General features: G+C 32.8%; 1 protein-coding gene across 1 annotated transcript in view; it reads left to right on the top strand.

The window, feature by feature from the left end:
• Positions 1–13,287, top strand: part of LOC143240634 (fibrillin-1-like) — a 209,582-nt gene that overhangs the window by 56,049 nt on the left and 140,246 nt on the right. Inside the window, 4 exon segments of the mRNA XM_076483387.1 lie at positions 8,550–8,645; positions 9,670–9,864; positions 10,414–10,539; positions 11,450–11,575. Coding sequence (XP_076339502.1) covers positions 8,550–8,645; positions 9,670–9,864; positions 10,414–10,539; positions 11,450–11,575 — 543 coding nt within the window.

Genomic DNA, 13,287 nt, shown 5'->3' with positions numbered 1-13,287 from the left:
CGCATGAATACATCAAATTTATGAAATTACTTCTTACTGAAAGATTAACGAAAAATAAAATGCTAAGAAATTATAGAACTAAGATAGTAATATATATAAATATGTATAATATATATAAATCTCCAATTAATAACTGTAATTAGCATAAATTATGTTAATTCCTTGTACACAACAAACACCACTAAGACAGTTGATTTCCAGCTGGATTAACGGACATAAAATCGAAGTATAAAAACGAGGTAAGTGTGTTGCCAGATGTTCGTTTGAAACTGTGAGACACTGATGTAGATCGTAATGTTGTTTCAGTAAAGCAGTATCATCCTTCACAAGTGGTAAGTTTGTTTTTATTTGCCATGTTTCAATATATTTTAACTGTTGTTTCCTTAAAACTAGAACCAAGCTGTAAAGGTAGTAAGATACGCATATGATACACCAGTTGCACATGATAAAAACTATTTTTGTATAATGGCTCTTAGTTAAGCAAAAGCTGTATTAAAAATACACATACACCAAAACATCATTTGGAGCTGTTCTTCCATGCATTAGAGTAGGTTGTTATAGTATAACACAGATGGGAAGTAAGTTTATCTTTTGGATTGCTTCAACGCTATGTTTTGAATGGTAAGTGTACAAGACGTAAGAAAGTGGTGTGACTGAAATAAGTATGAAACGCAATACGTAAGTTAACATTTTAATGTTAAACAATGTTTTGTTTGTTTGCAGTTAAGCGCAAAGCTACGTAATGGGGTACCTGTGTTCTGCCCATCACGGATATCGAAACCTGATTTCTAGCGTTGTAGTTTCGGAGAATACCGCTGCGCCACTGGAAACAAAAATACTGTTAATATATACATTGATGACAATATATTGGCAATGAATTATACAACTTCAGTAATCATGACAATATATCACACAATATAAATAACCTTATGATAATAACATAAATAGCACGTGATAGTGCTTAAACAAATGTTATCTTATTGGTGTAACACAATCAATAATCACACAACTGAAATGTTTTTCAAAAGCTGGGATAGGTTCCAAAGGAGCAACAGGAATTCTCCAATTAGGTTTTCTGACCAACTAACAGACATGACAAGTTTTTACTAAACTGAGAAACATCTTGCCTAATTTTGAGTCAGAAAATAAAAAAGTCTCATGATTTTGTCACGCGCCTTGTTGACTTCTAAATGACCTGCCATAAGGAATTCATGAACCACTACGATATATCAGAATGATACATTATTGGAACAACAATTTAATAAACTACAGACAAGTCCTTTGAAGCTGGTACATTTGGTGGTTTCAATTTTCTCATGAGGACACCATTTTTGAAAAAGTAACCATTTGGAACCTTCTCCACTTCATCTTTCAGGAGTGCACATTCAAATAGTGATCTGCGGATTTGGAACCTTCTCCACTTCATCTTTCAGGAGTGCATATTCAAATAGTGATCTGCGGATTCTTTTCTTGCTTATCGATCGGTTGCTTTTAGCAAACGTAACTTCAGCAGATGAACCACATTCATCACTGTCGCTCACCCACATCCATCATTGCAACTCACCAACTTCCATCATTGTCACTTACCCACATCCATCCTTATCACTCACCCACATCCATCATAGCTACTCACCAATAAATTGTCAGTAGGACAATTATTCACAAGATCCTCGTCAGGTCCATAAAATGTTTGAGATAAATCCATAATGTTGCCCTCTGAATACGTCTCTGTCGTTTGTTTCTGGCTTAATTTCAAAGTCTGAACGCAAGTCACAGCATACGAGGGGAGCACTTCTGTATTCTCCTCAACAACAACACCATTCTTAGATGAAACAACGATCAGCTTGCTAACCATCTTGGGTTCGGTAACAACTTTTTTCCCAGCCAACTCGTTTCCCAATAATAGCTATATACCCTGAACTGGTCCCGAAACTAAGTCTGATGTTAAATAAACGTTATGGAGAAGAACATTAATAAAGCCACCGTCACAACTCTTAACAATAACAGACTCGCCAGTGACAGAACTCGAATTTAAAGGCAGTATACTTTCTTACAACAATGATTTAGTCTCCCCAGTATCACGTAACATATGTATGGGTGTGGGATTAGCAGTGTTATTCGTCAAAGACATACAACACACAGACACAAAATGTCTAAATTTCTCGCTAACTATATCAGTCTCTTCCCTCAGTGGCCAGGTAAACAACATTGGATGATCTGGTGAAACTACGTCCATATGTGGACACGAACACACTGGGTGGTACCTCCCCAGGTAAACAACGTTGGGTGATCTGGTGAAACTACGTCCATATGTGGACACGAACACACTGGGTGGTACCTCCCCAGGTAAACAACATTGGATGATCTGGTGAAACTACGTCCATAAGTGGACACGAACACACTGGATGGTACCTCCCCAGGTAAACACCATTGGATGATCTGGTAAAACTACGTCCATATGTGGACATGATCACACTGGATGGTACCTCCCTTTCTTTTTTCTAACTCCAACAAGTGAATGTAACATGACCAGGGTTTATTACAAAAATGGCAGACGGGCTTTGATGACGTTTTATCCTGATTGTCAGAAGATTTCAAACTAGAGGAGCTGGAATTTTTTTAGAAGAATCTTCAACTTTAGTGGATTGAGCAGATACAGGTTTTGGCTAACAGCGCAGGAATTTCTTTCTGTGAGAAGTGATTTTATGTGTTAAAGTGTAATAATCAGAAAAAACAGCTGTTTCAACTTTCTTTTAGTACAAATAAGTTTTTAGATCGTCACTTGTACAGCGTTTAAATTCCTCTATCAGACAAAATTGTCTTAGTTTGTCGAAACTGTTGCCAATAAGCACAGAATCACATCATAGATTAAAATAAACCTCTCTTTCGTGGGCGAATTCCAAATGGGTTTGATTATTTTATTTTTGATAACCTCGAAACTTTTGGCGATAAGTTTCCGGTACTAACTCGTATGCTTTGAGGATAGATGCTTTAATCTTGTCATAATTAATGGAATCTTTTGGAGAAAGAACAGCACAAGCGTTTTGGGCTTTACCAAGAAATATTGAAAATATTAATCAACTTCATTTTCATTAAATAGTGGTACTTTAATATATCGATTGAGTTCAAAGTTGTCATTTTGCTTTGATTGATCAGAGTTGAGTCTAATTTCCATTTATTTAGCCCAATTTCCTTTTTGGCTTCATTCAGTACGGGCTTGTTCGGCTTTGAGACGTTTACTTTCTCTTTCCCTTTCAATACGGACTTGCTCCTTTTCTTTTTTGGCTTCAGTATGGACTTGCTCTTTCTCGGCTTCGATGTGAGCTTGTTCAAACTCGATTTGTTTGAGTTTTAATTGGATTTCTAACTTATTCTTATCGCTCAACTCTGATTGGCTAGTGTATTCCCTTACTTCTTCCTCAGACAACAAATCATTATCCACTATCATTTCAACGATACACTTTATTAGTTCATTTTTCTCATTGAATTTTTATCTTTTAATAAGATTTTGGCAATTTCGATAAATTCACTTCTGTTTTATTTTTAAATTTGTTCGAGGGAAGTTGATTCAAAAAACCCTAATAATCAGATATTATCAAATTTTGTTGGCGCTTATAAATATAAATTGAATATATATTTTTATTTTTATTTAGAATACATTTTGTGTCTAATTAGATCTCAGACACTAGTCCTCAATTTATTATGTTTCATATTATAAGTTGTTCCCGATGTCTCCAGTTGGTACAGTAGTAAGTCTTCGGAATTACACTGTTAAAATGAGGGGTTCGATTCATCTCGGTGGACTTAACAGATAGCTCAATGTGGCTTTACTATAAGAAAATACAGATATAGATTATTTCGGACGACTGTCCAATTTATTGTGATAACTGAAAATTTTAATTTAGAAGTTAACTAAATGTTAATATACATCAAATTTATGATATTTACCAACAATATTGACACACACAATTTTCTTTTGTGAACACAAATATATTTTTCTATACAAGCAGAAACAATACAATTTATAATGTCGGTTTTTACTAGTAGTTATTAGAAATGAGTTAAATGGTTTTACAAACCACACTGAGTCGTATATCTGGTCTACAACTGAATATTTTATCAATGAGCAAATTAATTCTGAGTTGATGCTGTCACACCTTGCTTGAGGTAGCTTGCTTGGTTGGCCTCACACCGCCGACTTTGTACCGTTGAAGATATTCAATATGCTTGTAGAAATACTTCTGTCCGAAGTTAAACTCATTGAGGTTCGAAATATATAAATGTTCCTGGTCCAATTCTATAGTTTTTCGATTAATAAGCGTGAATCACAATTATAGGTTTCTAGGTCTATATCACTCTGGCTGTAGCTGACCAATAATAATCATCTTCTTCTGTTTCTCGACTAGCCGGTTTTATACGACCCACGCAAGCTTCTTGAAGTTTCAACAATGTTTAAATACGCGCTAACGTTTTTGTAAAACAAATAGTGTTGATTCTTACTCTCAAGAATCTTCTATAAAAAACAGGCTGAAATTGTGAAATACATAGCCAACAATGTACGTCACATGTTAAAAAGAAAACTAAATTGAAATAAGCGTAGCTAAATAAACATATAACAGTAAATCCGTTACATTTCTGAACCTACAAAAGTGAAAATCGACCCTAAATTTATAGTCCTACAAAACTTGGTTTGACAAGTTACTATTAGTCGAATCTATTTTAGTTTACCCTCCAGGCCCGGCATGGCTAGGTAGATTAAGGCGTTTGACTCGTAATTTGAGGGTCGCGGGTTCGCCTTTTCAGCCGTGGGGGCGTTATAAAGTTACAGTCAATCCCACTATTCGTTAGTAAAAGAGTAGCCCAAGAGTTGGCGGTAGGTGGTTATGACTAGCTGCCTTCCCTCTGGTCTCACACTACTAAATTAGGGGCGGGTAGCGCAAAGAGCCCTCGAGTTGCTTTGCGTTAAATTCAAAATCAAATCAGTTTACCTCCCTATAGATTCATGGTGTAGCTTTAAACAGAGGGGGGGGGGGTGTGCGCGTGACTAAAGCACGAAGTCTATGACTAAGATTTTTCTTGCGGGATGTATTTTTGTTATCTTCATACTTACAAATACAAAGCCTGTAGATTAAGAAAATTGCACATACCTATTAATCCTATTTATACAGAATAAAATCTACATTTATTGTTGTAATGTTTCGACTATGCAATTTAACAACGAAGAGTTATGAACTACAGTAGGACGAATTTACAAAAGTTTAAATGGTTTAGAAGATAGCCAATAAGTTAGGAGAATTTAAATCAAACATCAGAACATGGTGAACGCCATCGAAGTTTCGTCACTGTTTTTTGTCAAATCGCATTTTAAATACACATGCAATTTAATAATTAATAATGTTACCAATATCATGAATGCATTCGAAAAATGTTTTTTTATGTTGATAAATGGCATTATTTTATGATAACTTTTTTATCGTAGATAAAGCCGCTCAGCGAGTCAGCGGTAAATGTACAGACTTACAGCAGTAAAATTCAAGGTTCAATTGTTTACACAGATAGCCCATTGTGTGGCTTTGCTGTGAAAAAAGCCGTTCATAATTAATGTCCTGCAAAGTTATGTATGGCAGCAAAGGTTTTAATAATTTAATACAGCGGGTTCAAATCCCCGTGGCACCAAACATGCTCGTTCTTTCAGCCGTGGGGGCGTTATAATGCTACGGTCAATCCCACTATTCGTTGGTAAAAGAGTAGCCCAAGAGTTGGCGGTGGGTGATGGTGACTAACTGCCTTGTCTCTAATATTACACTGCTAAATTAGGGATGGCTGAGGCAGATAGCTCTCGTGTAGCTTTGCGCGAAATTCAAAACAAACCATGTTACACTTGCGTAATAAATTTTTGAGAACAGAATTCCTCCCTTCACGCTCGTAGTAGTTTACAAAATATGATTAAAGAATTACTCAAACGAGTCAATAGGTCTTAATTATGTCTTTAATTCTGACAGAGAAACATGGTTAATGTTACCACAACATCCGCACTGTAAATAAATATGTCATATTTTTTAAAACAGAGCATCTTATGTGTAGGAAGGACCTGTGATAAATAGTTATCAGATGCTATTAACTGTGATAGTAGGCGACAGCGAGAGTTAATCCACTTGGGGAACTCATTCATCAAACTTAGAATGAGACAAATGTGACTGCACACGGGCGCCTCTGTTAATAACGCTGAGAACGAGTGTATGTAAAATAAACACAACAAAATTTTAGTCGTTATCTGTGACACTCTGAGTCGAAAAGACAAGGAATGTATCTGATTGAAGCACTAAAACGGGTTTTCTACAAATTTCAATATCTAATCGCTGCTCTGATTGGTCAAAGTATTTAAATAGAATCTTTCTTTTTTTAAATTATAATAAATTTTTATCTTATGGTTTGTTATTAAACAAACAAACGATAAGATTGTTGGTGTTTTATATTAAGCTTGTAGCATATTAAGACATTAAAATAATGTAATATAAACATCTTGTTGCTTTGCTAAAGAAAAGGAAGGTTCAAGGTTTACCCTAAGTGTATGATAAAAATCACATAAATTGTATATGTTTCTTTTTCTTTTTACCCTTATCCTTTTGATGTGAATAAAAGGTCGTCTGCAGTTTACATAATTTTTATCACAAATTTTAACCCTATTGGTTCCTAATGCTTTGTTTTCTTTTGGCATTTAAACTGAATCATTTAAAATATTACATAAAATAAAGAATGAAACTGATAAATAGCCTCATATTTTAAAAAGGACTCAAATCTTTCATAACATTTATGACTTGGAATTTTTAAGATGTCTTACTTGAACTTTGTTTTTGAAACGTGATTGGTTAGAATGCTTGAACCGTCAAATTAATAATAATAATAATAAGTTTTGATTAAAGTAAGTTACGTAGTTAGAGCAGAACTAAGACTTAACCTGGTCGTTAGTAAACTAATCTAAATATAAAGATTAGAATGCATTGTTTCGTTAGTTAGGTATCTTCCTTATTAACGATAGTTTCGGCTATAATCCCAACAATATCTTACGAGGTTTGGCCAGTTTAGAACTTTTAGATTGATCTTAAATAAATAAAAAAATCTAAACTAACAATGTAACACAATAACTACAATAAAATAGTATTCATAAAGTAGAAATGAAAATAAAAATTAATTACATTCGATATGGTGACTAATATAACCAATATTATTAATGAAATCAACAATAACTAAACACAATGGCATGTCTTAAGTTTATATGTAGTTTGTATAGAATCTTTTATTACCAGTCTAACTTAGTTACTCCCTATAACAAACACTTCCAGGTGGCTGGTGGGTTTATGCTTGTAAAAAAGGGAAAATTTATATATATATTCTTAATTATACAATATTATATACTACTTCATATTTTTATTAAAGGAAATATATGTCTGACAATGAATAGATTAATATTCAGTGTTTTTTATTATTTCATTTAGGGTTATATTTTGTTTTATAACATTTCTCTCATATTGTGACACTAGCGACGATTATAGACTAAAGCCATTTGATACAATTAAAATATAAAACAAACCATTGAAAATAAAATTATCATTATAAAAATGCATAATAATTGTAGTTTAAATTCTTCTTAAACTGCTCCTGTCGATTCATTTTGTCTCCTAGTGTCTCAGGTTAAGGGCCTGTGGGAAAAAAGTTCAAGATTCGATCCATGCGACGGAAACAACGCAGATTGCCTGTTCTGTAATTTGGTATTTAAATAACAACAAAATAAACCTTGCTTTATATCATGCAGGGTTGTGACGCTAAAATGCGAGTTTTTGTCCTGGTGGTAAGCGTACCACAGATAGCTTACTGTGTAGCTTTGTGCTTAACAATATCCAGGACTATCGAGAAGGGTGAAAAAGGCTCTGGCGTCTGTTGAGGAACTCGGCAGTGAAATATTACAAAGTTCACTAGAAATACATACCAGTTAATGAGCTAACATTGTGGCTGCCACTTTTTCATGAATAAATTTGTCACGTACATTTTTTAATGAAAAAATGAGCAAAAGTTAGTAAATAGAATGAAAGTGTTGCCCGATGATATTATTGACCCAGGGGCCTGGGCTTGCTATTGACGCCCCTGAAAACATCTAACCAATCCAACTTCGATATATCATGTGAATTAAATTGCCAGTTAACAGTAATGTGTGTTTTGTACCAAAAAGGTTTATCTGATAGAAGGATCTTGTTATATATAAACATGTCTATTTATTTGGTGAGAAAACGGGTCCTCGTTGGTCAGTGCAAATCACATACATTTTAAGTAAATGAGAATAAAAACAAACCTAATTACCAATGGAATTCATTCGCTATAACACTATAATAAATCAATTTACAATCTGTAACTGTAGTTATTTGATATTGGATATGAAGTGTAGAAGTATTTAAGGTGACTAAATAAGACAACATTTCTACGTTAATGTTAATTTAATGTAAAATAAGTTAATGTGAGATACCAGGTCTAATTCTACAATTATTCATTGCCAGCTGTATGTCGGGAACCGTGTCTGAATGGCGGGCGTTGTATCGGACAAGATCGTTGTTCGTGTGTTTACGGATTTTCTGGCAGAAGATGTGAATTAGGTAAACATTTGAGTCTAGTTTCTCAATATTTAGAAATAGGTTTAGCAAAAAATTGACAAAACATAAAATTAATTTATTTGAATCTATAATATCCAAATGTTGTTTGAAAACATTATTCACATAGATATGAAACGATGCATACCCTTTTAAATTATTTATACCTTAATTGAAAACACCACCACCCATCAGTACATTTCAAAAAGTGCATTACTTTTTTAAAAAGGCTGAATACTTAATTGTAAATTTTAAAGTATTTTTAACATTTTTGAAATGTTCACGTTATTTATTAAAGTTATAATACACTAATCATTTTGTTGCATGAAATTAATATTATTCCAGTCGATATATGCAACTTTTAAACTATATCACAAACGTATAATTATATCCATACCGTAATTTTGATATGGCTGGATAAATGATGACTTCATCACGTTCATTTCAAGATATCTATGAAGTACGTTAATGATACTGCGAATTTCCTACAAATAATTAATATATTATTCAGTTAATACGTTCACTAATAATGCTTTTCTAAACATAATCTTACTTTTAACGTTATATTCAGTTGAAACTACGACAGGTTTAATTTACAAAAGGCATGTAATTTGGGGGTGTAACCACTAAACGATTAAGAGAATGACCTATTTTACCGGAATGCTTTCTGGAATTGATGTTACGAAAGTGCGGTAATTTTAAGGGTTAGGTTTTACTTATTTCTTTTGTGAGAGACTGAATAGGATTTCTCTGTCACTCTCACATAACATTTATATTTAAAAGTAGCCGATTTTTTTATTAAAAATTTAAAACCAACATTGTACTTTTGTATGCAAATACAAATATATTATTTTACTGCTTGATATTACTATTGCTAGTAACAATAGAAAAATTAAAATACGTTATAACTGAAGTTGCAATTCACTAATTTCAGTAATTCTCTAGAGAAGCTAGAATAAGTTTTGTGTATTTTCATTTTTTAGATTTTCTGGAGTTTTTGGACTTATTTCTTTACTTTTGTTTTTTATAGACGTTAGAACCGGACCATGTTTTCGTAGGGTGAAGAACCAATTCTGTGCAGGGCAATTAACAGGTGTTGTATGCACACGACAGCTTTGTTGTGCTACTATTGGAGTAGCATGGGGACACCCATGTGAAGAATGTCCCTCAGATCTTGACTGTGATCGGGGTTTCATTACCAATATCAACTCCAGATCTTGTCAGGGTGAGTAGTATGTCTTTTATAGTTATGACTTGAAAAATAAAATTAAGTTTGGTATTTATGATATTGGTTTATTATTAAGAAATCTTTTTTTTTTTTTTTCATTCGGAACTGGTTGGCCAACATTCTTGTAAACTAAAATTGTTTACACTCAAGTAATTTATTTAATCAGCAACCATATGATACAAAGACGTTTAATAAAGAGGACTTGATCTTGCGACTGGGAGTCGAGCACCCTAACCATCAGGCTATAATAAAACATACATTGTTTATAGGAATGCAGTAGAAAAGATCACAAAATGTGGAAAAAATGAGAGAGTTGAAAAATGGTGAAACTAACGTTTTTTAACAAAATCTTTATTATTATTTGTAGTGTTTCAGATAAAAACCCTTTGTCTGATGATGGGCTTCTGCCCGAAACATTGCAAATAATAATGATAAAGTTTTTGTTATAAATACGTGTTTTACCAGTTTTTAACACTTCCTATGCTGACTTACGTTTTTTAAAGATGAGCATTCCACGACTGTTATTTTTACCATTGTTTTTTCCAGATGTTGATGAATGTGATGCTATACCTGGACTTTGTGCAAAGGGAAAATGTGTAAACAGCATTGGTTCCTTTCACTGTGAATGTGAAGAAGGATATGAGAGAGATAAAGATACAGATTCTTGTATAGGTAGGAATAAAGTCAATATTTGATTTTTTGTTGTTATTTACAGATGCCATTTTGTTTCAACTTTATATTATTTTACAAGTTTTAAAATTTTTTATTTGAAAGAAATGTTACAGCAGCTGTATAAAATTGTGAAGAAAAATATATTTTTTTAATATTTTAGATTCTGTTAAAATATATTTATAAACTTATAACATATCTGTAGTTATTCAGTCAAATAATCTTGTGTTAAGTTTTAGCTAATTAAAAAGATCTGGTTGTTCTGGATAGAAGAAGATATTCTTCTGGGGTATATTTTTAATAGTTTAATGTTTTCTTCACTAGACATGTTTTGCATGATCTGAAATCTAAAAGTTTCAGGAACGTTTAGCTTTGCATGGAAACTTGAAACTTTCTATAGAAAGAAAACTAGTAAAATACAAAAATGCCAAACTGAGGGAGTTAAATTGGATATCTAGACCTAATGAAATCCATTCATCACTGATTGAGTTTTTAAGTTATTTAGAGTGTTTGTTTTTCAATTAGCTAGAAATCTGATAAGTAAATGATTGATTGAGTTTATTAGTAAATTAGACATGTTAGTTTATAGAATTTATTTGAAACATTGTTTTTGAAGTTAGGTGTACCAGTGAATCTAACCTGTATAAAATGTAATTGAAGAAAGAAACTAATTCATTATTTTTATCAAACAGTTCTGAAAATTCTATTAAGTGATAGAATACATAATGACATTATTGAAGTAATTTAGAAACATTTAGGATTTGTTGATTGAATGCTCTGAAGTTTTCATCTCTATTTTTTGCTATTAGTATAGTAAGTAATTTATATTCTACAGATTTCTCTTTTTTCTGAGACTGATTGAACTTGTAACTCCTTAATTATTTTGGAACTTTCCTTCTACCATTGTTTATAGATGTGGATGAGTGTAAATCATTGGCCTCCATCTGTCAGCATGGTCGGTGTATTAACACAAAGGGTAGCTTCTACTGCATTTGTGATCGAGGTTATATTCCAAGCCCCAACAACAAAGCATGTCTTGGTGAGTTTATTATAGTTTTGTTTTTTTAAAGGGATGTCTGTATTAATTAAAGTTTAATTTTACTTTAATTTCTATTGTACAGAATAAGAATTCCTGCTCTTTAACATGATTAGTAATCTGTCTACAATATAAGTCGTATATTAGAGGGTGAATAACTCTCCTCACAGTCTATACACTTACGTGAGATACTTGACAAGTTTATTTGTTGCAGGCTGAGTACTCATTTCAAATTATGAGTACACATATTGTACACTTGACCCTAAAATATGTTTACTACTTGTAACAGATGAGTAACTTTGCCACATTCAGCACCTACTATGTTACTGTGGTATTTTCAGGTAAAACTGAATTACCTTTCAAGCAATCAGATAGGCCCACTTAATAGGAAGTAATGTCAACTTTCTCATCGAGTTGATGTTAAATGGAATAATGAGACTGGATATGAAGTGAAGTTCGAAATAAATATTCATCATTACAGCACTAAACGTGAACACAATGTGTGTTGTTGCTTTATTGTAAGACAGCCTGTTGAATTTATTAGATTTTCTTTGCTGTTTCTCTTACAAGATCTTGTTTAAATCCAACTTTTCTTAGTTCATAAGTAATAATGTGTTTAGTCTGAGGAACTAACTCTGCTACCCACATGATTGATGATTCTCATTTCAACATGATGCTACTATGGCATGTGCAAGTACATAGACATTCACGCTGTGCATGTGGTCTACGTAGGCCCTATCATCACCACCATTTTAACTTTCGTTTATTTACAACTGGCATCAGTTATTATAAATAACACTTTTAAAGTAATATAGTACAAAATACACTACATAATGTTTTGGAAGCAAATATTATCAGAATGAAACAACTTCTAAAACTCAAAACTATCATAATTATAACCTAAATTTGATGTACTCTTTTGGAACACATAATTTATCAAATTATTATTATTTGTTGAAGCAAAATATCAATAGATATAAATCATTTAGCAAGAAATTGTTTTAAGTAATCATTAAAAAGGTGACGATGATTTAGATTACACAATATACTAATAATGATGAAACCTTAACCTCCAGATATCTTTTACTTTAACTACCACTGAAGGATTACACTGTTGTTGTTTAGTTATCACTTGAACTACCACTAAAGGATTACATTGTTGTTGTTTAGTTATCACTTGAACTACCACTAAAGGATTACACTGTTGTTGTTTAGTTATCACTTGAACTACCACTAAAGGATTACACTGTTGTTGTTTAGTTATCACTTGAACCACCACTAAAGGATTACACTGTTGTTGTTTAGTTATCACTTGAACCACCACTGAAGGATAGCACTCTTATTATATAGTTGTCACTTGAACTACCACTAAAGGATTACACTGTTGTTGTTTAGTTATCACTTGAACCACCACTGAAGGATGACACTGTTGTTGTATAGTTATCACTTGAACCACCACTGAAGGATGACACTGTTGTTGTATAGTTATCACTTGAACTACCACTGAAGGATGATGCTGTTGTTGTCTAGATATCACTTGAACCACCACTAAAGGATTACACTGTTGTTGTTTAGTTATCACTTGAACCACCACTGAAGGATAACACTCTTATTATATAGTTGTCACTTGAACTACCACTAAAGGATTACACTGTTGTTGTTTAGTTATCACTTGAACCACCACTGAAGGATGACACTGTTGTTGTATAGTTATC

Source organism: Tachypleus tridentatus, chromosome 13, assembly GCF_004210375.1.
Source record: "Tachypleus tridentatus isolate NWPU-2018 chromosome 13, ASM421037v1, whole genome shotgun sequence".
NCBI lineage: Eukaryota > Metazoa > Arthropoda > Merostomata > Xiphosura > Limulidae > Tachypleus > Tachypleus tridentatus.
This window is presented reverse-complemented; position numbering and strand designations above follow the sequence as displayed.